The 26,952-nt window shown below is 45.5% G+C and overlaps 1 protein-coding gene across 1 annotated transcript in view; it reads left to right on the forward strand.

Moving 5' to 3' along the window:
- The window catches only part of Rad51b (RAD51 paralog B), a 510,767-nt gene extending 484,026 nt beyond the window's left edge, over nt 1–26,741 (forward strand). Inside the window, exons 9-10 of the mRNA XM_032908021.1 lie at nt 16,171–16,249; nt 26,298–26,741. Of these exons, the coding sequence (XP_032763912.1) occupies nt 16,171–16,249; nt 26,298–26,314 (96 nt within the window). The 3' untranslated portion in view covers nt 26,315–26,741. The remainder of the gene's footprint in view (nt 1–16,170; nt 16,250–26,297) is intronic.
- Nucleotides 26,742–26,952: the final 211 nt, after the last annotated feature.

The raw sequence follows: 26,952 nt of genomic DNA on the forward strand, positions 1-26,952 counted from the left end.
TTACAAATGGGGAAATAGGCTTGGAAACGAAGGCGTGTCCTAAGGCAGAAGCAACTAGTGAGTGGTAGAAAAGGGAGGCAGACTCCCAGAGAGACGGGCACCTGGCATCTGCCTTGCCCTTGACCGCTCACCCTTTCCTTTAATGCTCATACTGTGGTTCTCCTGTAAGCAAACACCCTTCTTTAATCTTCAACCTGTGTGTCCAGGCCCTGCTTGAAACACTGGCTCCGTGTCTGACCAGCAGAAGGATCATGTTCCTTCTGCCACCGAGATTAGTTTGCAGTAATTGGTGAGCGCAGACTAAGCCAATTAAAGTAAACCCAAGACTTAGCTGGAACGAGGGTGGCTAAGCTGGTAGATACTGAGCATGGAGGGCATCTTTGCCACAGTGTGGAAGGAAGCTACCTTAAGAGTGGCAAAGAAGTCCATCCATAAAAAAGAAGAGACACAGAGAGACTGTTTCCTGGAGAGACATGTTTGGAAGGTTGTTCCCATGCTCCCCAAGCCTGACCCCGCCCCAGATCTGAAGCCATTATTGAATTGTCGATCCTGTCCTCCCTGTAGGCAGAGGCAGGGATCTGATTCCCCGGGTCTTATTTTTTCCCTCAACTGGGTCATTTCTTTGCCTCTCCTCCCCTTGTGCATTTCTCTTCTGCCGGCCTTCCTGTTGACCTTTTCTTTGCTCTCCAACCACAGTATGGAGGGGAAAAGCCAGAAACCTAAATCAGGCAGCCTGTTGGCTCTCAGAAAAGGCTCGGATGAAGAGTGAATTAAAAACACTGACTTACGAGGCTGAAGAGAAGGCTCATCACGTAAGAACGTGTGCTGCTCTCACTAAGGACGCAGTTCCCCTATAGGCAAAACTCGTACACATTTTTTTTTAAGTAAGTAAATAGACGATTTTTAAAAAATATACTGACTTAAAAGCAATTCAGAAGTCATCCTGGAATTTTAGTTAGCCATTCCAACCATGGCTTCTTTGTCACATATGAAACTTGATGTCATTGCTTCCACTGCTGAAATTCAGCCTCTTCTGCGTTGGTCTCACTTAATCATCAATGAATGATGGGGTGTAAAATAGTCTTTCCAGCTCAAAAGCAGCATCAAGTAAATAAGATGAAACTACTAATGCTTTGGGAGATGAGGTCATAAGCAAGTTGATACTTTGTAGCCATCTACAAGGCTAGGTTATGGAAAAGCCAAAGACGAATGCAATATCACGTTCAAAAGTCTAGCCAGACTGAGTCTCAGAACCACTCACCATAATACAGTGTGATGGGCAGGAGGACAAGGGACCACATAGGAGGGGACAGACAGCAGCAGATGCCAGGACCTGGAGAAAGAAGGACGGGTGCGGGTGTCACCCCAAACATACACACAATATTGCTGGATCGTGTAGGGCCACTCCAGGGCTGGGGTTTACAGTGAGGCATTTATAGACTTAGAGGTGGCAGCCATTCACCAGATGACATGGCAGGATTTCAGTATTATAACTAGAGCGACTGACCTCGTACAGTCAAGCAAGAGCCCAAAAATTATGCTGGAGTCGAGATCTCCTAAAATGGATGGCAGAACTCCTGTCCTGCCTGAGGAGGAGTGCAGCTTCAGAAAAGGGCTCTAGCAGACCACATTCAGAATTCAGAGAGAGCAAACTGTCCAAGTAAAGGCAGCTTCTCCGTGTTTAACCCTCAGGGCCAGATTTAGGAGTGATCAGGATGGGAGACAGGGGAGCTGGAGCAATAAGTCAGCCCACAGGGGAAGGGCCTACTGAAGATGTGAAAAATCACAGCGGGAGAGCCAGCAATGCCCATCGAAATGTTAAAAACATGATGATCATGCGGGCATGGTGCTGCACACCTTCGATCCCAGCACGTGGAAGGCAGAAGCAGGCCGGTCTCTGTGAGTTTAAGGCCAGTCAGGTCCACAGAGAGAGTTCCAGGACAGTCAGTACTACATAAGGGGAGCCTGCCTCAAATCAGACAACAGCAAAAAAACAAAAACCAAGATACTCCGCCAACTTTTGCCTTCTGCCTGTGGCTTGTGTGACCCTAGTGTTATTTAGCTATACAGTCCATACGCACTTCCAGGACATCTTTGATCTGTTGTTCACATTAATTTAAAAGGCCAGAAATACAGGCATATAAGCCACTAAATCCCTAGACTGCTGCTCGCCCTATGCAAGGCAGCAAGAAGCCAGTGTTCTTTAAAGCACAAGCCATCTCTGGATTCCCAGGGCCTTCTGGCTTACTTCAAAGCTGGGCCTTTTGGCTGCTTATGGGCAGAGGCCGCATCATATTCGTCTTTGTTTTCCCTACTGTCTAGCTCAGTACCTGGGACATAGGAGGTGCTCAATAAATATTTGCTGAATGACTATAACATGAAATAAGTCATTCAGTTCTAAGTAACCATTGCTTATACTTCTTGTAAATGTGGGTTTATATAATTGCAAAGTGTGTCTGCCCTTTTTAGGTCTTGTATTTTCATTGGGGCCTGAGAGCTGTCAGTGGTGCTCTGCTAGAGTCTGCCTGCTCCACAGGAAAGCTCTGGCAGGAGCAAATTAAATATCCCCGCGTGACAACTGACCGAATATGGCAGAGTTCTCCCTCCTTTCAACTTGGCTTTCCCTACCTGAGGAAGGAAGAGGAGTGCTTTGTTTGTGTGTTCTGAGATGAGAAACAAAATTTAATGTATATGAGGTGTATGGAAAGAATCAGTCGATATAGAGTAATATGGAGCAAGAGGAAAAATCTCCCCACAGATATGTAATACAAGCTTTCTCTGTTTGCACTAACTATACATAATAATTTATGGCCTGTTTTGAAAATAATCTGGTTATTGTAGATTCTCTCCCAGTGTGTGTGTGTGTGTGTGTGGGTGTGTGTGTGTGTGTGTTTACTAATCACTGTTCACAGAAACATGGTATTCAATAATATTTGTATAGGCATTCAGTCAAAAGCATTGTGGCATTAAAATGAAGTTCTGTGTTCTTTAAACTCATGCCAGGAAAACATGAAATATTTTGTTTTTAATTACCAAACGTCATTGCCATCATCACCAGGCTGGGGTTCTAGCTTAGGTAGTAGAGTGCTTGTCTAGTACACATGAAGCAGTAGATACAAGCCCCAGCACTGCATAGACTAGACTTGGTGGTACACACCTATAATCTCAGAAGTTCAAACCCTCATCTACGCACTAAATTTGAAGCCAGTCTGTGCTACAAGAGAGCCAGTCTCAAACAAGTAAGAAATATGTACCATCACTGACAACAAAATTTGTATTACAAGAAAAGGAGTGATACAGCTTCACTTCAGAAACAGCTCTGCTTCATCTAAGCCCTTCCACCTCAGGACATGGATAAAAGTTTACTGTGCTTTTATCAGTGACTCTATGACAGGCGTTATGAACCAATTTGAACTGAACCAATCTTTAAATATACTTACTGTTTCAAGTGTCTCTAAGTTGGGCCTACTTTAATTTGAGCCTCTTTCATTCAGTAGATCTTTTTAAAGAGAAATAAATGAGTGTGCAGCTCATTAGTAGAGTTCTCAACCAGAGTATTCATGGCACTATTACATTCACAGTACCACACATATATTCAAATTAAATGTAGAAACTACAAGCGACCAAAGAAATACAAACTCCAAACAATAAAGTGCTTAAAGCCTGTTTGCACCCCTGACTCCAGCCCCCATCTGTCCCCAGGCTCACGCTCAAGACCCCTCATCCTGTGCTGGTGGAAGACATTGCACAGTTGATCCTCAAGACTGATTGGCCAGCATGCTTTTGCTTTTGTTGACATTCCATTGTCATCTTTGGGTTCTTATCCCTCTTAGAAATACTGACTGTTCCCCAGGGACCCATCTACCTGCAGGTGCGTAGGAGTCTGAGGCATCAACAGGGCTGTCTTCACCTACTCGCCCTTTCTCCTAGTAGCGATTCTTCCTGAGCATCAAGGAGGATCCCTGCAGACTCTTGCTTTGGATAGTTTTGTCCCATAGCAATTAGGCAGATCTCTGATTCACTTCTAAAACATAATTATTGATTGGGAAAGAGAAGAAGTTGGGTTATTTAAGATAAAGGCTCTAGGGAACAGAGAGGGGCTTTTTACCCTGCTGGCCTCATCTTTTCAGCCAAGTCCTAGGTTGTTATGATGTATGCCATTCCAAGAGGTAGGGTCCTTGCCTGGAAAGATAGGACCAGAGGGATCATGGACTGAAACTGACCTCAGAAAGACATTCCCTGCCTCAAGGCCCTTTACATCCTCTGGACCATCCCTTACTCCAAGGAGCTCAAGAGGCAGTGTGTACCCATGCTATGATACGTAGTTCTTCCGTTTCAGACATGAAGTTTTCCTCAGAGATTTGCTGAGAAGGGGCTGGTTTGCTCTGTTCTCCCAACTCTTTCTATTGTTTGGCCCCCTTTTTGTGAACGTATGCTATTTATATGAATTCAAAGACCTAAAGCCATTTCAATAAAAAGGTGTGTGTGTGTGTGTGTGTGTGTGTGTGTGTGTTCCTATAGTATCATCAAGTCAACAATAGCTGTAAAAAAGCCTTTGCAATTATGATTTTGTAGAAGACCCCTAATGTGATGACACAATAGGAGGACTTTAACCCTTCCCATGCCTCCTGAGAGTGGAATCACAAACTGCAGAACCCCACAAAAGACCTTTCTACACATCCCAGCCTTGTATGTATGTATGTATGTATGTATGCATGTATGCATGTATTATGTATTTTTGGTTTTCAAGATAGAGTTTCTCTGTGTAGCTCTGTCTGTCCTGGAACTCAGTTTCTAGACCAGGCTAGCCTCAAACTCAGAGATCTGCCTTCTACTGTCTCCTGAGTGCTGGAATCAAAGGTGTACACTACCACCACCACTCAGTATATCTTAATCCTCAAGTTCAAAGCTATATGTTCCAGGCAAGGGAATCTACTAACTGACTCAAGAAAACATGCTTTGCTAGTGGTACCTGTGAATCAACAAAGTGGGAAACCCATATGCACAGCTTAAATCCAAACATAGTATTCTAATGAAATTGCTGACATCAGAGTCTGTGGGGTGGGGAAGATTTTGACTAGACACACCTAGCACCCCTCAAGTAGTCAGATCTCCAGAGTGGCTGGTGGGGTCTATAAATAAATGTCCTAGGCATGGAGAGCCAATTTTTCCCTCTTGTTGATCAGTAACCTTGTTCAACCTAAGCCGATTTCCTCATTAGTAAAATGAGGATACTACTACTTCCCTGCTAAGAGTGACATAAGGGTTGCACACCTCAGTCCTGGGTACACAGGAAGAGAGCGTAAACATTACCTGTCACCACTACAATTATCCAAAGTCTGCCAAGAGTTCCAGTGTTCAGGGTAGGCTGCCAGATGGCAGTCTGGTGGGCTCCCAGTGTGATCAACTCTGTGTCTGGTCTTGTCCTGTTGAGCTCTTCTGAGTTCTTTTCAAAGGCTTTCTCATGCAGAGCCCTGCTTTCTTGAATTGTTTCAGCATGGGCACCTAGTTCTGTGGGTAAAAGGTACTGTGAGTTTTCCATAATACTTCATGAGCAAGTCTCCCTGTACTTGTATATACTATGAGATTTGAACACAATCTTATTAAAAATATTGAAAATACAAAAATCTAAACAGATGCGTTACTGGTTACACACTGACTACGTTGGAATAAAGTTCTAGTTCTCCTTTATAGAGAAAGAGTTGGTTCTCTCTCTCTCTCTCTCTCTCTCTCTCTCTCTCTCTCTCTCTCTCTATCTCTCTCTCTCTCTCTCTCTCTATCTCTATCTCTCTCTGTGTGTGTCTCTCTCTCTATCTCTATCTCTCTCTCTCTGTGTGTCTCTCTGTGTGTGTGTGTGTGTGTGTGTGTATGTGTGTGTGTGTGTGTCTGTCTGAACTCTATTTTCCTTTGACCTTTTCTTCACTGGAGGAGGGCTTTAGGGAAATAATAAGATTACTGTGTTAATAAGAATTAATCTGAAGACGCAGCATTGGTCCTCCACCCATCACAACACAGCCAGGGATGCGGTACATTACACAAGCCAGTCTCACTTGACCAGCTGTTCTTGGATGTGTCAGGCCCAGATCTCAGCCTCTTTACACAGAAACATGTTGCCTTCCTTGAATCAATTCCTGTGAGACTAAAGAATGTCCCAAGTGGCCCAAGCATGATGTAATAGGGATATGTGCTTCAGAACTCAAGACACACCCTCTGAGTCCTGGCATCGTTTTACTATAATACTCACACAACCACAGCTTTCCTCTGTGACCCTTAACGGCCAGAGCTGCCTCGCCTTGGTTGTGTTTTCTAGCAAGCCTGGACCGGAGGACCAAATGCTGCTTCCTATAGGCCTGTGGAGGATCTGGAAGGGAAGACCTGCCTAACTGGACATCCAGAGTGCTCAGTGTGGGCAGCTGACTGGTGCTCTTGTTTTCGCAGAGTCTTGTTTATTTGGTCAGTTTTGTTCACCTGCTGTAAAGGAGAGAAATAGAGTGATTCTTGCTTACTTGAAACTGTCTGCTCCAGGAAATATTGTAACAAAGTGCGATCCCCAGATCGAGATGAGGATGAAACAGTTACTTACTTGTAAGTTGAAGTGAGTTGTACTTCCAGCCTATCTGTGTCTTTGACTCTAAAGCGTGACCCCCTAGAGACAGTCACAAGTAGGTTGAAAATTCAAAGATTAAAAGTTATATACACTTCATATACACATATACTATATACTTCAAAAATAAAAAATTTTAAAGAGAGAAAGAAAACCATGTGAAAAATCATAGAAAATAAACTTGAAGACAAACAAATTGCTATCAGGAACAAAAATGGACCTGTAGTTGTTAATGTTTGAGACAGGGTCTCACTATACAGTCCAGGCTTATCTTCTGTTTGTCAAAGGCACGAACCACCACACACACCTGGTCTAAAGGGGAAAAAAGGTACAGGGTATCCCCCTAACCAAGAAGATATTTACAATTGATACACAGCGGCAAAGAGAAAATCAGTTTTTGCCAGTGCTGTCTCCAGTTTAGCAACCAACTTCAGGACAGGCCCCATGTTCAAGGTTATTTGGCCAACACAAAACTCCATGGTTTTGGTTTTTGTATTTTTTTTTTAAGAGAAAGAATATAGAGTTGAGTGGATAGAGAGGTGGGGGAGAGCTTGGGGGAAACTGATGGAGAAGAAAATATAATCAAATATATTGTATGAAACATTTTTTAATTAAGAAAAAGTCCCTCCATCAGGAACACTTAACTATTATAAACATATGTACATCTAAAAACTGAACCCCAAAATAATAATTGAAACAAGAACAAATTCAAAGGGAGAAGACATCTATAGATAATTCAGCAGTAACATTAGGAGACTTCTATATCCCATTTTCAATTATGGATTCATCAGTGGAGCAGTGTTTCATCAAAGATGCAGATTTGAAGAGTGCTGTAAACTTCTCAACGTGCTCAGCCGCTGTCTGTAGAGCGCTTCCTGCGGGAGCACATGCCCTCTTGTCTGAGTGGGGCACCCTCATACGAGTCTCAACACATCTAAGAGAGCTGAAATCTGGACAGACTTCTCCAGTTGGGGTGGAATGGAGTTAGCAACAAATAACAGGCAGAAATTTTGAAAATTCTGAATTGGGTACTTTGAAATAAACAAAGCAAAGAATCAATCAGGATAGAAGACCGTGGCAATTGAAATAGAATATATACTATTCTATTTCCAAAGCCCGCATAACATAAAGTGGTATTCAATGGAAAAATCTCTAGATTCAATGCAATGAACAATAAGTTCATTCCATGTACAGTGTATCTGAATAAAAGTTCATATTGAAAGTTTAGTGACCAGCTTTACTGATTAAGTTTGCATATGAAACACATGTGTATTCATCATATTTTCTCCAATTCTATTATATACATATAGTACACTATATGTATATTATATACATTTAGTACACTATATGTATATTATATACGTTGATGTACATTAAATAAAAACCAGCATGACTGATAAGATACATGAGCAAACCGTAATCTTATAATAGTTATATACATGTGAACATACTTAGGCAAAAATGAGCTAACGTTTGCAATTTATTTTGCCATGTAACAAATGCAGGTGAGTTGATAGGTAACTAGGATGTAACTAGAAAAAATGCTAATTATAAAGAAAGATGATTGGTTCATAGGTATTCATTATAAATGTTCTTTTTACTGTGTATTTGAAATTTCTAATAATGAAATAATGATGAGAAAGCAGTGAGAAGAATCTCACTCTGATCCTGTCTAATAATTCACTCAGCTAGCATCCCATTGAACTGAGGAAACTCTGTTTTCTTTAAGGAATACATTCTCTTCTAGATAATACTTTCATAATCCTATGTTATAAGAAAACATTTTGGAAACGGCCACTAGAGAGGTGCTATCAAAGAAAGTAATAGTATTCTGTGGCACAATGTGATCTCACAGCCTTGGGTGCAGACCTTCTAGGCGGTTCATCCTAAAACCTAGGAAATCACTATTTTGTAGCGGTTTGGGCCAGCTTACTCTCTGTGACTAAATGTCGTGGGAGAAGCTGCCAAACGGAGATAAAGTAGTAATTCCACACTCGACGAGGTACGGTCTACTTTCCACCCTGCCATGTCCACTCTGCCTGAGCCCGAGCCCCTCTGTTTTGAAAAGACGACTTAGATGCCATTGAAGTCTTCGCTGGCTCTTTTCTCGTGGCTGTGGCATTGTTGCCTGAGCTTCTGTATTCCATGGACAGTGGTTTTCCTAGTGATGAAGCAGGTTCTAATCAGGGTCAGATCTAGATACACACAGCAGCTGCCCGGCGCCTTTCCTGTAGTTCCTTCAACACAATGACAGGGAATTCCTATGAGAACCTCTGGGTGTACTTCGGACCCCCTCAACTTACGGCCTCCTTGCAGACACAGACCTTCCTGTCTGAAGCATTTCCGGACCTCCTGTCCTTAGCTTGGAGGACTCCGCTCAACCTGGGGAAGGGGCAAGCCATGAGGTTATTCACCTCTTGGATTACTCAATGCCAAGCCAAGCAGCTTTCTTCCTGGGCTTCCAAGCATTTGAGGGAATCTTTTTCTAAGTCTTCAACAAGGAGGCAAAAGCCTGGCATGTAAGATTGTCACGGTCACTTGGCAGAGCTAGAGGGAAGATGTGTTTCATTTAGCAATGGGTTTTGTTAGCCCAGACTACAGATGAAATGAGATAATAGAATCCTCATTGAAAGACATTTCAGAGTCCACAGGTTTCTCCCGAGCTCCCTAGTAGGATCATGCATACAGATGAAAGGCTCAGACGTGTCCTGCAAGCACATCCCGGCTCTAGTCATCAACAACCACAGAATCTTGCTGATCAACGGAAAGACTGAGAAAGAATTGAAAAGCGAGGACAGGAAAACGTGGGTGGGTGTGCAAGGTGTCACTTCTGAGCTGTCTCTCAGCTGTTTCTTGGCCACCGTTTCCTCAGCTGAGAGCAGAAAGCCAACCCCACCAAGCACCTGCTCCTCAGGGAAGAAAAGGTTTTCTGCACACTTTGACTCTGCCAAGCCCTTTACCCGGCCCTCACCCTCAACCATTGTGAGCTCTAGGATGTGGGCGGGAGGAGGAAGAAGAGAGCCGAGGAAGGTGCTCATCACCAGGGTTAAAAGGAGCCTTCCGGGCATGGGCTTGTGGAAGAGAAAGTGGGAGAGCTGGTGCCAGGCTGCCTCCCCGCATGGCTGCCTATTCAAACTTGCTTTCCTAGGCCACAAAGACAAAACTCACTGTTTCCTGAGCCGGGCTGTATTGCAGGAACTAACGGAGCCTGCCAGGACCAAATCTTTCCAAAAGCACCCTCCAGAATAGCCTTTACTCAACACCCCAAGATCCCCCTCCCCATTGTCTGCCCTGGCCAACCATGGAGGAGGACCAGGCTGGGCTGCTCCAGACAATAGAATGATAGAATGCCTGTATCATAACAGCAGGGCACAGGCACTATTCCTGGAAGGCGTCCTCATCCTGGAGAAGGACTCCTGTGCCCAGCACTTTCTGTTCTATGACTCCTTTTCCACTTTTAAGCCTCATAGAAGTAGGATCAGGGCAGGAAAAACACATGATGCTATAGCAAGCTGGAACCAATGACTTGACTTTGGGTCCTGACCAAGCTAAGTCTCTTGTCAGAGCTTGGGGAGGTAGCCTGCTCTTTTCTATGGCATTTTCTAAGTCCCCTAACTGGGAGAGAAACTACAGATAAATTTTAAAAATAGATACAAATCAGTAGAGCTCTCACCACTTTATACATTTATTCATTCCACCTTTTGCTCCAGAGAGGAACTTGTTTTCTATCAAGAGCATTCTAGAAGGCGTAAGCATCGCCAAAAGCAGCTGTTGCGATGATGGCTGCCACCAAATACAGTAGATTCCTTGCCTATAATCGTGCTATCGTACAGCAATGAGGACTGGAGAGATGGCAATAGCTGTTCTTCCAGAGGAACCACGTTTAGTTCCCATCACCCACACAGAAGCTTATAACTCCAGTACCAAGGAACCCAACACCCTCTTCTGGGCTGGGCAAGTGCCAAGCACATCACAGGACACAGACATACAAGCAGGCAAGACACCCATACACATAAAATAAAATGTGTGTGTGTGTGTGTGTGTGTGTGTGTTAAAGAACAGTAATAAAACCGATTTCACTCCCAGAGAGCTGCAGAGACAGTGTGATGGTTAGGGAGAGATGGCCCTAGGCTGGGGAGAGAATACTGGTTTCTGGGAGAGGCAGCATTTGCACCCGGGCTGAAAGGCTTGGGCATTCAGAGATGAAAGGCAACGCCAGTGTGGAAGCCACAAACCATGAGGTCACTGCACAGATGCCCTAGCCAGCCCCCCACCCTTTACCCCCGCCTTGAGTCATGCAATAACCTTACTGTGAGGTGTATTTGCTATCTTGTCTTTTCCTTGGCTGGTATTTTCACCCCCAAGAGAAGTGGACTGATCTACATCTGTCCAATTGGGGGCTTACCATTCGGTGTTACAAATGGAGACTTTGGAACCCTCAGAGGCAGAGCCCACTTCTTTTTTCCCCACAAAGGACTCAGGGTTTTCCTAGTCCCCAGGCCTCCTTGCAGGCCTACGTGCTGGAAAAGATAGAGGGACTCTGGATGACCGCCCACATGTACACACTAGAACACTCCAGCCATGAGAGGGCCCTGAACATCTGAAGCAGAAGAGCCCAAGTTACCGGCTGTGAAGCCGTTTGCTTCCGAGGGTGGTTTACCCTGGGGAGCGGCTCAGTGGGTAAAGTACTTGCTAGGGAAACGTGGCTACCTGAGTTCAGGTCCCAAGTAGCCATGTAGAAAACCAGGCATGGCAGTATGTGCCTGTAACTCTAGTTCTGAGGCAGGGTGCAGAGATAGGAGGATGCTGGGGGCCTGATGACCAGCCAGTAGAGCCATAGTAGTGAGCACCAGGTTTAATTGGAAAACCTGTCTCGAAAAATATGGTTGAGAGCAATACTGAAACACATTCAAAGTCTATATCGGCCCCCACACTCCCCTCTATGCTACACATACACACACGTATATGCAGGAGCTAGCTTTTAGTTTGAATGGCAAAGGGGTGCAAAGGTATAGGCTACTGGGTCATGTTTCAAGAGAGAAGATTCTTTGCGTATTTACAAAGACATGCAGCATTTGTCACTCTTTTCATTGACAACTATGGGGCTTTTATATTCCCCCAACTAGTTTTGTGAAACACACCTATGAAAACTCAGAAGCAGTGTGGGCTTCCCCTCAACGTCCAGCCTTTGTGACTGCATCCAAGTGTTTGTGATCTGAAGTGCTTTGGACTTTCAACCACCTCTGTTTGCTCTCCTTTAGGTGTCCTCCTGTTTGTCAGTTTGGAGTTTGGATTTTGTCCCCTATCCAAACATGCTGCATTCATTAAGTGCGGTTTGCTGACACAAGCCCCGCTCCCTGCAGAGGCTGAACTTACAACCTGAGCCCGCACTAGGTTTTTGAGCCACATCTCACAGCTGATTCATTTGACTAACATTCCTAGTCTATTTTCTGAATGCCAGATCTCATCTCTCCTAACGTCACCAATAACGGGTACTCTGTTCCCAAGGAGAAGGCCTTACATTTATTTCAATGAAATTGTACTCTGCAAGATATGTGATTTCCTGGTTACCTCTTAATATATAAACCTTTGACCTTCTGCTAAAATAAACATAAGATTTGTCTCAACATTTTAGCCAAATTGAGATTCATTTGATTATCACAGTTGCCTGGTTAATATATAAACTCCCCTTTGTCATCTTCTTCTTTTTCTTCTTATTATTCTTCTGTTTTAAAGCCTTATTTATTTATTGTATATGTATATATATGAGTACACTGTAGCTGTCTTCGAACACACCAAAAGAGGGCATCAGATCCCATCATAGATGGTTGTGAGCCACCATGTGGTTGCTGGGAACTGGACTCAGGACCTCTGGAAGAGCAGTCAGTGCTCTTAACCACTGAGCCATCTCTCCAGCCCCTATGTTTGTCTTCTGTTACCTCCTCAAATCAGCTTCCCTTGGGTGTGTTAGTCACATAATCCTCAGCCCTTTTAAGTGACCTCCACCCCTCTATTTAAAACCAAGCACTTCCCTAATCAACCACAATACCTGTTCTATGCTCTTTTCTGCTCCCCTTCATAGACACACAACTGTCTAGCACGCCACAACCATTCAGCATTACCTTTTGCCTCCTTTAGAATGTAAGGTGTGTTGGGACAGAGGGGCTTTTGGTCACTTCTCTATTGGGCTCCATGTTTGTTATAGGGTATGGGTACAGCAACATCCTCACGCCTCCATAAAAATGCTGAATGTGACAAGGCCAAGGTTAGATTCGGGGGCACCTGCTCAAGGTTGTTGCCCCTCATAGGTTGCTAAGGACCGTTTGATCACTCACAAACCCACTTAATGCTACCAGCATCCAGCCTTACTTGTCCTCACTTTATCCAGTAGGATACCAAGAAGGTTGATCACATTTTTTGCTACAATTAAATACCTCATGTTGGAGATACCCCTCTCACCTATCAGTCTGAAAGGAAATGGGCTCCACCTGACATGGTTATCTCACTGCCTCTCACTAACTGCACACATCTTAATCCGTGGCCTCTCCAAACCCTGTGACTATTTTCAAGAAGTCCTTCTGGATACAACGTCCCTTAGCTGAGGCTCAGAACCTTATTGTGGGGTGCATCCGGCATCAGGAGACAGCTTAGATTCAAAGGCACTGCTCCATCAAGTATTAGAATATTATATTTTATCTAGTTCCCAACTTCTGTAGTCTATAAAAATAATAATATAACATTCAGAATGTGATACCTATGCATTGATATTTGATCATATTCTTTGGCCTTTGCTTCTTGTTGCTACACACAGACAAAGATCCTAGATTTGCCGGGTGTGATAGCAAACATCTTTAACCCCAACACCCGGGAGGCAGAGGCAGGCAGATCTCTGAGTTTGAGATCAGCCTGGTCTCCAGAACGAGTTCTAGGATAACCAGGACTACACTGAGAAATCCTGCCTCAAAAAACCAAGCCACACAAACAAATAAAAGATGATCCTAGATTTGGGGTTTTATTTATTTTCTTTTCTTTGGATATAGGTCCATTTTGGTGTCATCCCAGATTTACCCCAGCAGCTCCTGACTGGCCCCAGGCCTCTCATCTCCTGCCTTCCCATTCCAGACTCTTCAGAGTCGGGCCTCTCATGCACGATTAGTGGAAGCCTGTGAGAAGCACATCTAGACTTGTCAGGCTCCTCTCAAAATCTACCAAACAGGGATCTACGTGTCCCCGGGCCTGCAAGTGATTAGATTACAGTTTGGAACACACAGCCCACTGAAAGAACATCCTTAAAATTCACATGAGCCATCCCCAAACTATGCCCATCAGGAAATGAACCGCCTCAACTTTCAGATGAGATGCCTTTGACGTTGGCTCTTAGCGAGATGAGCTAGTGCATCAAGTAACTTTAGAGCAGCTATAAAAATGATCAAGATTCAGTTAGAGACTAAAGCGAAGTGTATTGTTTCTTGGTGGAAAACGGGTGTTTGGGAAGCATGTGTGATGGGCTGAGTCCCCCTTACTTATTTTCCACTTGAAACACAGAGTAGTTCTGTCCTAAGAGGTCAGGTGACCTGGTGGGAGGCACCGATGCTCTCCCAGACCACCTTTCTCGTGCATGGCTTCAGCGGCAGCGGCAGCAGCGTCTGTGTGGTTGGAACATGTTCCTGCTCTCGGGAAGAAGGACAGGAAGAGACCTGGGCATTCAGCTTCTTATGAAAACATGAGTCGAGCTTTACCTGTCATTTCTATTTGTGTTCAGTGCATCAAAGCTTGCACACATGGCCACATTTAGTTGCAAAAAAAAAAAAAGGGCAAAGAAATGTAGACAACTGCAAGTTGTTTACTAGAAAGAAAAAGGGGAATAACCAAATGAGAGAAGCCAGTGGGACCTGCCCAGGTGCCTAACTAAAGGTTGAGATCCAAACCCTGTCACCAAAACTTGTGATCTTTTTATGTAATTGATTCTCAATTCATCTGTAGATGCTAAATTGAGATATATGTGTGTAAGCTTCTTTATGGTTTGGGATCTTTTAATTCCTTTGACTACCAAGGTGATTCTGCAACAAACTGTCACTTATTGCAGACATTTTTACTTATAAAACAGGACATGTTTCATATCAGTTTAATAGAAATATTATAATAAAATAATCCACCAATTATTTTCTAGGCTTTTTAATGAAACTTTATTTTTTTACATTTGCGTGTGTGTGTGTCTGTGTCTGTGTGTCTGTGTGTCTGTGTCTGTATGCACGTACATGCTGGAACATTCATGTAGAGGGTAGAGGTAACTTATAAAAGTTTCTTTCCTTTCCACTTACAATCTGGGTCTTGAGGATCAAACTCAGGTCATCAAAGTCTAGAATTTTTATTTTATTCCAAATAGATACAGGCTTATTATTTTGTGTTTCAGATTAGCTATTCACATACCCATTGATAAGCACTTGATATATACCCTTCTAGATACATACGCTCTCTTTCTCACACACACATATGTATATATGCATGCATACATACTCTGAAAAATTATCCTACATAAATCATTTTTACTGAACACACCTTCTTTAGAGGAGACATTTGTCTTAGGAGAATGGCGTTGTTCCAAACCCTTCATACATTTCGTTTTTGCTGGCACGTGGGTCACCTGTGTGTAAGAATGCGTCACGACGACACCATCCAACACTCAGAGGCACACAGCAATATTGGCCTCTCACGCATGTGGGTCTCCTGCAGCTGGACCTGAGTGGCTAGCTCTGTCCCAGGCACCTCTGACTCCCCTGACTAGCTTGAATCTGTTCTCCTCTGGCTGTGACAGGAGTGTAAGAGAACAGATGGAAATACTCGAGGCCTAGGCTGGGAACTGGCCTAAGCCAAAAGAAACCACGTAGGCAAACCCATAGTCAAAAGCCAACAAAAGTGACCATGCCTTCAGCTAGAGAAAATCCCGTCACTCACGTGATAAAAGGCAGAAATACACTCGGTAAGGAGTGGGGCCAGGGAAAAAGCTTACCGTTGTTTCCCCCAGAGATTTATTTTGAGTATTTCTCAAATAGTAATTATTTTAAGGGTAGCTTTGATTTTTTTTTTTTTTTGATAGCTAAGTTATGGGTAAAATTAGAGAATCAGGGTAGGTTTATCATTGAACACATCACATAAGATAATCCTATTTCTGGAAGAATTTGTTTAAGAACATAGCATTTAATAACATAATCTTTGAAATAAATGGCTTTCTAGGTGACCACTTTGAGGTGATTAAGACTCATTTGAACATTTGGTTCCAAAAAAAATTTTTTTTGTTTGTTTGTTTTGAGACAGAATCTCTCTACATAGCCCTGATGTCCCAGAACGCACTCTGTAAACCAGGCTGGCCTTGAACTCATAGAGCTCTGCCTGTCTCTGCCTCCCCAGAGCTGGGATTAAAGGTGGGCGGCACCACTGCCTGGTTTTCTAAAACATTTTTAATAATAAATTCGATGCATTATGGTCTTGTGCTGTCAAAGTAGAAGGGGAGTGAACAGAAGCTCATGAGCTTTTGTCTAACTCTGGAAAATATGCTCTCTCTGCAGATCCTCATCGCCAAGTCCCCTGTGGCTCCCCTCACCTCCTTTGTCTACACCATCAAGGGGGAAGGCCTGGTTCTTCAAGGTAAGGTCCTTCAGTTAAACCTTTTCTGTAAGCATCTTCTTGTCAGCGCTGCTCACCACCAGTGGCAAATGCTGCCTGGGTCCTTTTAGATGCTAGTTCAGGGCAACTCAAAGCCCAGGGCCAGTTAGCAGATGATATTTATTTTACCCCGCTAAGATCAAGAGATCTGGCAGTTGTAACAAGAATGTGACAGGGGGGAGGAGGAGCTACAGGACTTAGTGACAGGAAGGGCTGGGGCTCCTGCTCAGTGGTAAAGCACATTAGAACAAGCAGAACAAGCAAAAGTCTTCCAAATGGGACAATGATGAAGAGAAAGAGAGAGAGAGAGAGAGAGAGAGAGAGAGAGAGAGAGAGAGAGAGAAAGGAAGAGAAAGAAAGGAAGAGAAAGAAAGATCATTAAAGAGATTCTGCAGACCAATATGAAGTTGACCATAAAATTAATAAAAAAAAAATTGCTTGTGTGTGTGTGTGTGTGTGTGTGTGTGTGTGTGTGTGTGTGTGTGCCTGTGCGTATTGAAACCTGAGGTTAACAGGTAGGTGTCTTCCTCTCTTACCCTATGCCTTCTGTTTGAGGCTGGATCCCTTGCTGAACTAGAACTTGTCCCTTTTGGCTAGCGTGGCTAGCTAGTTTGCCTCAGGAAATCTCCTGTCTCCTGTATTGAGATCACTGGAGGGCTGTCACACCACCAGCTTTCCACAGGGGGTCTGGGGTTTTCTTTCCATGGGGGTGGGGTGTCTCTAGAGACTCTGAACGTTTTGTCTCCACACTTTTCCCAGCAAGCGCTCTACTTGCTGAGTAGGCTCCTCGGTCTCGAAATGGGGTTTAAGTTACTTCAGTTGGGTTTCAAGCGACCATCTCCTTTAAAGTAGGCATTTGTCTTAGGAGTGTGCCTGAACACTTCTGATTGTGAGACTTGTCTCACCGTCTCCTTTGCAGCTCCTACGGTGTGAACTGTGCAAAGTTATCAATGCCAGTGTGGCAAAGATCTCCCTTCTAAGCCCACAACCTGCAGGGCTGTGTGGGGGAATCCCTGGACCGCCACTTCCCTGTGCTGAAATCCCAAAGATACTTCTAGCTTGTACTCTATGATATCATGGTCTCTGGATTTGAAAGTAGCCAGGTTCCTGCTGAAAGCAGAGCTCCACTGGACAAAACCTGGCCTCACTGATGAGCAGATCTTCGATCCTAGATGCTTTGTACCCTGGTTAGGAGAGGCTCTCGATGTTGCCACGTCTTACCAAAACATCATTTACTTACAAAAGTAAATTCAAGGCTTAGTCCATTCGCCTCTCCAGTGAACTGTCTAAAACTCTTCCATGGATTAAGAAGTGTTTGGGAGTCACATTTGTCCCCCACTGTCAGGGCAGAGTCCCTACCCACAGGGATGCATAGATGACCATCTGCCCTGAACCATAAAGGGCCTTTTGCCTTTGCTGTGCATGAGAGGAATGTCGGCCCTGCTGGCTTTTATGAACTGGAGTCCCCCCCACCCCACCCCACCCCACAAGGTTTGTAAAACAGGGCAGTCAGTTGCTCTGTGTCCCCAAGGAGGTGCAGCAGGAGTGGGATGGAGGGCTCATGCTTCTGGATGAGGGATAGGCTATAGCCCACCCTTTCCTTCCCCCTCCAAAACGCCTGCTTCTTAATGGACTCTCAAGCAGTGTATTTGTGTGGTGCCGCTGAGCCCCACCGCGGGAGACTCTCAGGTCGACAAAAATTTGGGGTAAGAACCGCTGACCTTTGGCTCTTAGCCTCTGACTTATGCTATCCAAGTTCCTTGGTAAATATTTTTTTTTTACAATTGCAAATATTGTTTTCTGACAAAGAGGTAGAGATTTTAAGACCAGATTAAGCAAAGCAAACAGCAGGCCCCTTTGTTACATACCCTGTAAGGGTGTATGACTAATACGCAGACAGAGAGCTGGGCTCATATTTACCCAGTACACTGGGTGGGTTTTGAGTGCCTCATTTTTTGAAGCTGTCTTAAAAGATTAGTAGCCTAGTAAACAGAAAATTTAGATGAAGATTTCAGAAAGTCGAAGGGAAGACTGCAAGCGAAATTCAGGAAGAAAAGACTCTGTTCTGCCCAGAGAGCTTGGGCTGGAAGCCTCCCTGCGAAGCATTTCCAAGCTTGTCTAAAGTGGGTAACATCAGTTAGGGGTGTCGGCAGGGACCAGATTCACTGGTTACCTCCCTCCTGTTCATTCCTAAGGCCATGATTTAGATGAGAAGGGGGAATTATTTACAGAAGAATAGAAACTGGATATACAGTTGGTGAGTGGAGGTCAAAAGCCAAAAGGGCCTCACAAGCCCCACAAACTCTGCGGGAATTTAATTCCCAGAACCCACATTAAAAAGAAAAGGAAAAACAAAAGAAAACCCAACCAGATGTGGTGCAAACATCCTATGAAAAGATGAGAGGCAAACACAGGAGGGTAACCCTGAAGCTGGGCTAGCCTGGACTATATATGCATGGCAGAAATAGCAAGAGATTAATTCTCCTAACCTGACCAAAAAAATTGCCCCACTATCTATCTCATTCCAAATTTATCAATTGCCTGCTTCTCAGAAACAAGGGAGAGAGGCTAGCCGGTTAGAAGTGACAGCTGCTCGAGCAGAGGACCTAGGTGTGATGTCCAACACTCGGCAGCTCAAAACCATCTGTGACTCCAATTCCAGGGGATTTGTTGCCTCTTCTGGCCTCTCCAGATACCAGGCATACATGTGGTGTGCATACATATATGCAGGCAATATATTCTCATACATGAAATAGAATCTAAAAAAGGAAAAGGAAAAAACAAGAGGTGGAAGAAAAGGACAAGTCTCCAGAGTTGTCCTCTGACTTCCAGAAGCCTGCTATGTCGTGTTTGTTCCTGGGCATATACATACATACACACTAATAATAATAATTAATAGGAACAATAAATACAGCTACAGAAGAAACTAAGAACTGGCTAAGAAAGTATGTTACTGAAGGGGATGGACCTGAATCAATGTGTCCAGGAAAGAAAAGAATTCAAGAAAATATTAGGATGCAGAGTTCCCCCATCCCCCAACCAATAAAAACATTCTCAGGGGAGGAGCTCCAAACCTCACTGGCTGCTTTTGAGGCTGCTCCCCCAGAAGCACTCCGCGCTTTGAGGGAGCCCTGCTCTTCTTCCCCCCCCCTTCCCCTCCCCCACCCCCATCAACAATGGCTCTAAACCTCACATCCTCTGCTCTCTCGCCACTCCTGACCCTTCTGGGGATCGGAGGGCCTGGAGCTGTTCTCCCCAGAAAATCCGAGAGCCTCATTTTATTGGAAAGAGGGCTTGGTTTTCAGTTCCAGCTGTAACGTTGAGAAAAGTCTCTGGGGCCCCAGCTTTTAGGAACCGTACATCTGTTATCAAGCAGTAATGAAACTGGCGCATAAGAACCAGCGCCGAGCAAGAAAGGGAGGTGGAGGGATATGCGAGGAAGGAGAACCAGAAATTATCAGGTTATATCACATGTCCTGGGTCTTTACATACAATATCCAGTCCGTGTGTGTATATATGTGCATGGTGACTTGTGTTATGTAGACCACAGTGACCTGTGGCTTGGACTGCAATGGGCAGCCTGAGCCACCTCTAAAAACCTCTAGACTTCCATGTACCCGCTTCTCCTGGGAGACCACATACTTCTGTCTCTCCTCTCAGTACAGTTGTTCCCTTGAGATCACCACAGGCTGAACCACACGAGCGTACTCTCACCCCAATCTTAGCAGACAAGCCTGCCGAAAGACCTGCATAGTCCCCAGGTTTAAAGCAGAGAATCCTTGCTCCCTGTCTAATAACCTGGAGGTGCCTGCAGTTAAGCTTTCCTGGTGGGGAGGGGCTGCTCTGGCTAGACAGCCAAAGGGAGCGAGCAGCTCCTGAACCTGCAGTTCATGCCTGCCGGGCCCAGAGGAGGGTGGTGGGAAGGTTCGCTAGGAGGCTGGGGCAGGTCCTAGGCCATCACTAAGAGAATGGCAGGTGCCATTGTAGCTTCGTGTCAGTCTGTAGGAGAGAGCCAGGCTGGAGTGGTGGGAAAGCGCAGTTAGCTCACGCTGGCTGCTCTGGGGGTGGGGCTGTGAGTGACCGTGGGAATGGTGCCTCGGTGCCTTTTATCCCTCTGCAAACCCCAAAGATTCCTAATACCTGAAGCTCTCTGTGCACAGCGGAGGGAGAGAATGAAAGGTGAAGGCAAGAAGTGATTGACCAGCTCCACAGGGCGTTCCCCTCACGAGTTCTCAAGGATTAGGATGCGGAGCGCGGGCGGCAGGCAACTGGGGGCCTGACACCGGCCTCCTCTTTGTTCGCTGGCATGGGAGAGACAATGAAAGGGCAGGCTGGAGAGACCAAGAGGCTGGTTAGAGAGTTCTCAAGCTGCTTTTTGAAACACTTGAAGGAGCCAGTCCGTGCTATTGTTGTCGTAAAATAGAAAGCGGAACTATTCTCCTATGGCCAAAAAGAAAGAAAGAAAAGAAAAAGTAAAAGAAAGAAAACCACCCTCCCAGGCATCTTCAGGAGGCTGCTGGACTGAAGCCATTAACATGGTAATACCATCCTGTTTGCATCTTCTTTGTCTGCCCTGCATTTGTCTGCGATTCTGCCTCCTCGCTCTAGGCCTAGGCCCTGGAAATACTTAGGCCCCAAAGGAGAGGGAGCAAAGCTCCCAGTGCCCACCAGCTTCCAACCCTGGCCTCTAGCAGGGGGCCAGGTGGAGTCAAAGGGAGAGCTCAGTCCTTTGTACAACCAAGAGAAGGATGTTGGGAATGGAAAGGAACTGTGAATCTGATTTTCCTTTCCCCCCTCTACGGAAGCCCCTCTGTGGAAGCCTCAGTACTACCAAGTGGAAATATTTGCACGGGGCTGAGCGAGGCAGAGAGGTGCCTGGACTGATGCAGGGAGACAGGGGTGGGAGGGAAGCCTTGATTTGGGGGATAGGTTTTAATGGGGTGGGTGTCAGAGCACCAGGCTACACAGGGGAAGAGAGTATTTACAGGCAACTCCAATTTGACCTACATGCCCATGGTCTCAGTGAGCTCCAAATGCGCCACCAGGAACAGAGCTGGGATGAGAGCGGAGATGGGAAGCAGCCTCGTGTGCTGCTGATGCTGGGGGTAGAGGGGCTGGTGCAGGCTGGAGAGGCCAGCTGGCCTCCTAGAGCCAGCCCTATGTTCTTGGGGCCTATGAGTGGATGAAGGACCTTCCAAGGAGGAAGCTGGCCCAGGGAGTGGAGGGGACAGACGACTAGGCCTGCTGTTTACTGCTTCGCCTTGCACTCTCCTTTCCTCAGGAATCCAGGAAGTGGTTGGGAAAGCAGAAAGCCAAGTTGTTTTAAGCAGGACAGAAGATAGCTTCATTGCCCAGTGAGACAGAGTTTTGTATGTCTTCCATTGTTTTTACAGCACCAGGCTCTAGCGTGACATTTGGCTCTGGCTCTGTGCTGTCCTGTGCTAGTCTGGGTTTGAAGGAGCTGAGGTAAACTGAGGCACATGAAAGGAGACCGGACCACCGGGACACGGCTCCTGGGAAGGTAGACACAGGCATCAACAGCTGTTTCTTCTGAGAGCCGGACACTCGAGCGTCTCTGCTTTCTTGCTCAGTTTTTACCGTCAAAGATACTTTGAGCACCTTTGGAAGCTTATGGGGAAAGATATTAATCTGCTCTGAAGGCTTGTCGCGTGCTTGGGTTAACGTCTCCAACCCCATTTCCTTAGTCCTAAGTCACCTGGGAGACAATACGGAAGAATTCATTCCCCTAGATACTGCTTTGTGGGTTCATTAGCCTTCATTTGCAATCAGTAGTCTATCTAAATGTTTCTTTTTTGGCCTCCTGGACCCAAAAGGACACTAAAACTTCTCAACGTCTTTCCATCCGGGTACAGAAGTGCATAGCAAACACATCCCATATACCTGGCACAACCCAACATTCATGACTGGGCCAAGAGCCCTGGGGTTTGGTAGAGCAGCAGTGCTAATCTCCTCCCAGAGGTCATGGAGAAGAAGGCAGAGCTGGCCCTGTGTCCCTGCCCTGCCAAGTACTGATGAAGCTCTACTGACCCAGCCTGAAAACAGTTTTTAATACAGAACAATACAGAAGTCATAAAACATGAGTTTTACATATATTTAGTACCTAGAATTTAAATTCCCCTTGGTTTCATTTTATTTTACATATGAGACTAAGACTTAGCAAAGCTCAATTCTCTAAGGCTAGCCCCCAGGCCAACCCCACACCCCCATACACCTACCTCAGTTCAGAGTCATCTCTCCGGCGCCGCACCTCCTTCCCTGCTGCTCTTGAACGTTTTCCTGTCTAGATGTGACGCCACATGGAATGACTTCTTCTGGAGCACATTCTAGAAGTTGCATAAATGGTTTACCTCACACATTTTAAAACTTTTCTTTTGCCCCTTAACATGTTTCCATGACATATCTACGCTGACATATGTGACTCAGAGTTCTTTCACCTCAGGCAGCCATGCCCACTGCACGAAATCCCACTCTCCTGGTCATGAACATTTTTATAAAGATTTACTTATTTTTATTCTATGTGCATGTGTGCCTCTGCACAACAAGCATACCCCGTGCCTGAGGAAGCCAGAACTGGAGTTTCATCTGGTTGTGAGCGACCATGTGGGTGCTGAGTCGAACCTGGGTCCTCTGCAAAAGCAGTGACTCTGAATGAACCATTGAGCCATTTCTTCAGTCTCCCCTCCCCCGATCCTTTTTTGAAATTTTGATTATTTAGGGCAATGGGTCCCCTTACCAATCTCTTGGTAGACAGGCATGAGGCTTCTCTAGGAATTGCTGAGAAGTGCAGAGGCTTCCAGAGGCTCTGAAGGTTTCTTCTCCACCGTTCCACGTGAACTCCCCTCTGAAGAGAAGGTAGTGAACCGGTTTCTGTGCAGTGCATGCCATCGTGAGGCTTTTGCTGATTTTCCTAGCCCATTTGTTCTTCTGTCAATTCCGCCTTTGGAATGGAAGCTTTCGTGTCCTCTAGCAAGATCTACACAGCATGTGGGTGCTTCTGCCGTTTACTTAGGTGGTTTCTGCTGAGAGTTACTTCCCTGCTTAAAGTTAGCTACACACATTTCCTTTAAGAACCTTGGAGTCTCACCCACCCCTTTCTTCTTCGGGTAAGGAAGGGGATCCAACAGGTGAAGTACAACCACCGCCCCCAGAGTGGGTTTGGAGCCCTTTCCAAGCATCCAGCCTGGGCCCGAGGCTTAGGAAACTCATGCCTTTGGGCCCTCCCCTGCCACAACAAGCCCTGTAGCCACTTAGCTCTCAGGGTGCTGGGCCTCGCTGATAAACTTCAGGCCAGCATAAATCTTACATCTTCATATCCTAAGATAAAGATACATCAGTCATACTGATCTAATGATCCCTTGAGAAATTCTCAAGGGCAGTTGGACAGTAACTTCACTGGGTATAACCCCTACATTAAACAGTGCTGCACAGCTCAAAGGACTCCTGCTTTCTCACACAGCACTGTGGAGGAATGCAGCTTGAGGCCGGCATGTTTGTTCAGGGACCTAGTCTATTGGCTGATTGTTGTCTTGGCCCAGCTCAGCATCACGTCCTCCACCAACAGCAGGATTTGAGTTTGATGAATAATTGGTGAGAAGAGAGGGAACACATTCCTCTTCCTTCAAAGACAATTACCCAGAAGCTGCACACTTTATTTCTGCATATATATGATGTGGGCCACGCCATCGATGAAATGCTCGACAAGAACTTCTGAACATGTTAATAATCTGAGTAGTCGTGTGCCCAAGCAAATGAGGGGGGCTCTACTACTAGGATAGAAAGGTGTTTCAAGGACACCCCCCCTTCAGAGGCCAGTTACAGAGACTGAGGGTACAACAGTACAGATCCTAGGGCTCTCACGGCCTGGAAGTGCAACATATAGACTGAATTACCAAACTTCCGTCTCTCGTTGGTTTCAGAGACTACAGCAGGCTAAGACACAACAGTCTGCTACTCTACCAAGAATCCCATCCCAGCCCCGCCCCAGTCTTTTAAGCAGGAAATTCAGTATGTGTTTTAACTAGTATGGAAGGAAGAAACTAGAGAATGAACTTGGGTCCAAAGTCACAGACTAAACACTGGTTTTCTTTAAACATCGAACAAAACATTAGTTGAAAGACGGCTAGAGAAGAAAAGCCTTTCGTCTAAGACCTGGACTATACTTAGGCTGGCTGTGTGCTCCTCGGATAGAATCTGGAAGTCATTCACTGAGTTCATCATTTGCATTTGTTAAGATGCCCAGGTAATAATACCCAAAGATGTTAAATCAATTCACATTGTTGATTTTCTTCAAAAATCCCTTCCAAAAGGACTCGGCGTTCTTCCTCGAGTATGATTTAAGTTCTGCAGTGGTTAGTTCGGTTCAGAGCATGCTAGCTGAACACCTATTGTGTACAAAGCTAGGTGTTCCCGATGCAGAGGAGGACGTGGGGGAGGGGAGAAAAGTCCCCTCTTTTTAGCTCAAGAGAAGATGTAGTTAGATAAATTTAATCAAAAACAAACTGACACCTGTTGCACAGGTTTGACCGGTGGGGCTTGAAAGGGGGAAAGAGAGAGAGTCTTTCCAGCTTCAGATGACTAGGCAAGGCGCCCGAGAGCCTGTGGGACTTGAACTGGATTCAGCTGGTGAATCCCATTGTCTCTCGACAGGGGCCAGTTTCTTTTGCTGTTTGAGAATAGATTTGGAGACACTGAGGAATGCTGGTTCATTCTAGCACTCACGCTGATTAGTGACAAATGTTGAATCATGCTGACTAATGTGTTCTAAATGGATTGATTCAACAATAAAGGGACATTGAGAGTCAAGAGTTCAGGTCCTGACTCTCACCCATGTGATGAAATGCAAATCGCTTCACGCTTCCTCCTCCTCTTTCTTTCTGTTTTTTCATTGAATTCATCAATTAAAGCGTCTTCGCCTTGAGAATCCAGTAAGTCACCTTGCTTTACAAACCTCAAGGGTGACAGAAATGCTGAGCCGCTACCCGGACAGGCTTACACAACCTTGCTTTCTTTCACAATTCATACCGAATCAGCCCGTCCCTCACCCACTTCTCACTGACCATTCGAAACTCCCATTTCCTCCCAAGCGCCCTGGAACCCGCAGAGAGTGAACAGCGCTCACTGACAAATAGGGGAGCAGCTATTGAAAAATTTTCCGTCGACCTCCTGAGGCCTCTGTGCCTCTGGACAACAACTGTCAGCAAAGAACTAAGTGCTCTGGCCTTGCGCACAGGGCTCTTTCTCTCTCCTGACACCTCCCCAGCTAGAGTGCTTGAGAACCTGGCCTTCCACTCCAGATGTTTACTGAATTCTGAAGACCCCCCCCTCAAAGGGCCTAAATTCTTTTGTTGCTCTTCAAATCATTTCCCACAGAGACTGACCAATGTCCTGAAGGAGCCCTTCAATAGGGAGGATAAATGGAGGCAGATGAAGACACGACCCCCTGAGGCTTGCCCGCAACCACTCTAACAAAGGGCCTGAGGCACAACCTTGTAAGGAGTGTTTTGGTCAGCAGCGTCCCTATGAGAGGCCAAGTCTCCCCTACGGGGCTGCTTTCAATGGTTATCATCATAGTGGAAGTCCTGAGCATTTGTTAAGGGCTGTGGTGGGCTAGGTGTAGCATAAAACGTCTAAATCACGCTCAGGCCTTTGTGAGGGTTTCCTGGGGCCACAGAAGGCAGCTGACTTTCTCAGGAGAAACTTGGGGGTACCAAAGCCAAAGAGGGCCTCCTGTGTCTTTGGATGATCCTGTCCCACCTAGTGCAGATAGACTTCCCCTTTTGTATGTGGTTCTTGGCAGTCAAAGCCAGAGTTGCTGGACCTTAACCCTGACTGGGCCATTTCTGGATATCTCTGGGGCGTGCAATGGTTGGCTCTGTGGGAAGGGAGGGCCGAAGCAGGGACAGCTTTGTTTAGGTTACGAGTGGGAAGCTAGTGCATTTCATGACAACATTTTCTTTTAACTTTCTCTTTCTTTTTCTTCTCCCCCCCACCCCTTTCTTTCTCCTTTTAGGCCAAGAAAGGCCATAGGGATACTGTGACCTTTGTCTAGTGCTGATGGGATGTGATTTGTGAAATGAAACAGGACTGTGCTGCTTGGAAAAAAGGAAACGGAAGCCAACATAATGAGGATTAATTGGCTGATTGCTGTTGAGATGGTAACAGTGATTTCAGACCCGGAAGGGAAGGTGAAGATGAAGAAGCCTTTGTCCGGTCTCTAGATGTGGAGGCTCGGGGCTCCACCACCGTGGGATGTCAGCAGCCATAATAATAATTTGCACTTACACAGCACCTTTCAACCATGCACCTCAAAGCGGTTTAGCCACATTAATTAATTAAAACCCACAATCCCCCCTAGGGAGAGGAGGAGGGGGACTAACAAGATTTGTAATTACAGAAGGGAACATTTCCGAATAAAGTATTGTCCAGCAAATAAAAAGAATAGGTGTACAAAGAACGGGGGTAACTGATTCACAAGTGAAATATTGAAACCACGAAGGCAGCCATGGATGTGGGGGTCTGCCCTCGTGTCAGAGGGCGGTCGATGGCCTCAGAACTCACTGACAGGCTCAGACCCCACTTGGAAGCAGGGAGTGCATGGTATTAGTGTTGTTTGGAAGGTCATTAGTGGCGTGACTATTGTAAGTATAAATCCGCGTTCCACTGCT

This window comes from Rattus rattus, chromosome 7 (assembly GCF_011064425.1).
Source record: "Rattus rattus isolate New Zealand chromosome 7, Rrattus_CSIRO_v1, whole genome shotgun sequence".
Classification (NCBI taxonomy): domain Eukaryota; kingdom Metazoa; phylum Chordata; class Mammalia; order Rodentia; family Muridae; genus Rattus; species Rattus rattus.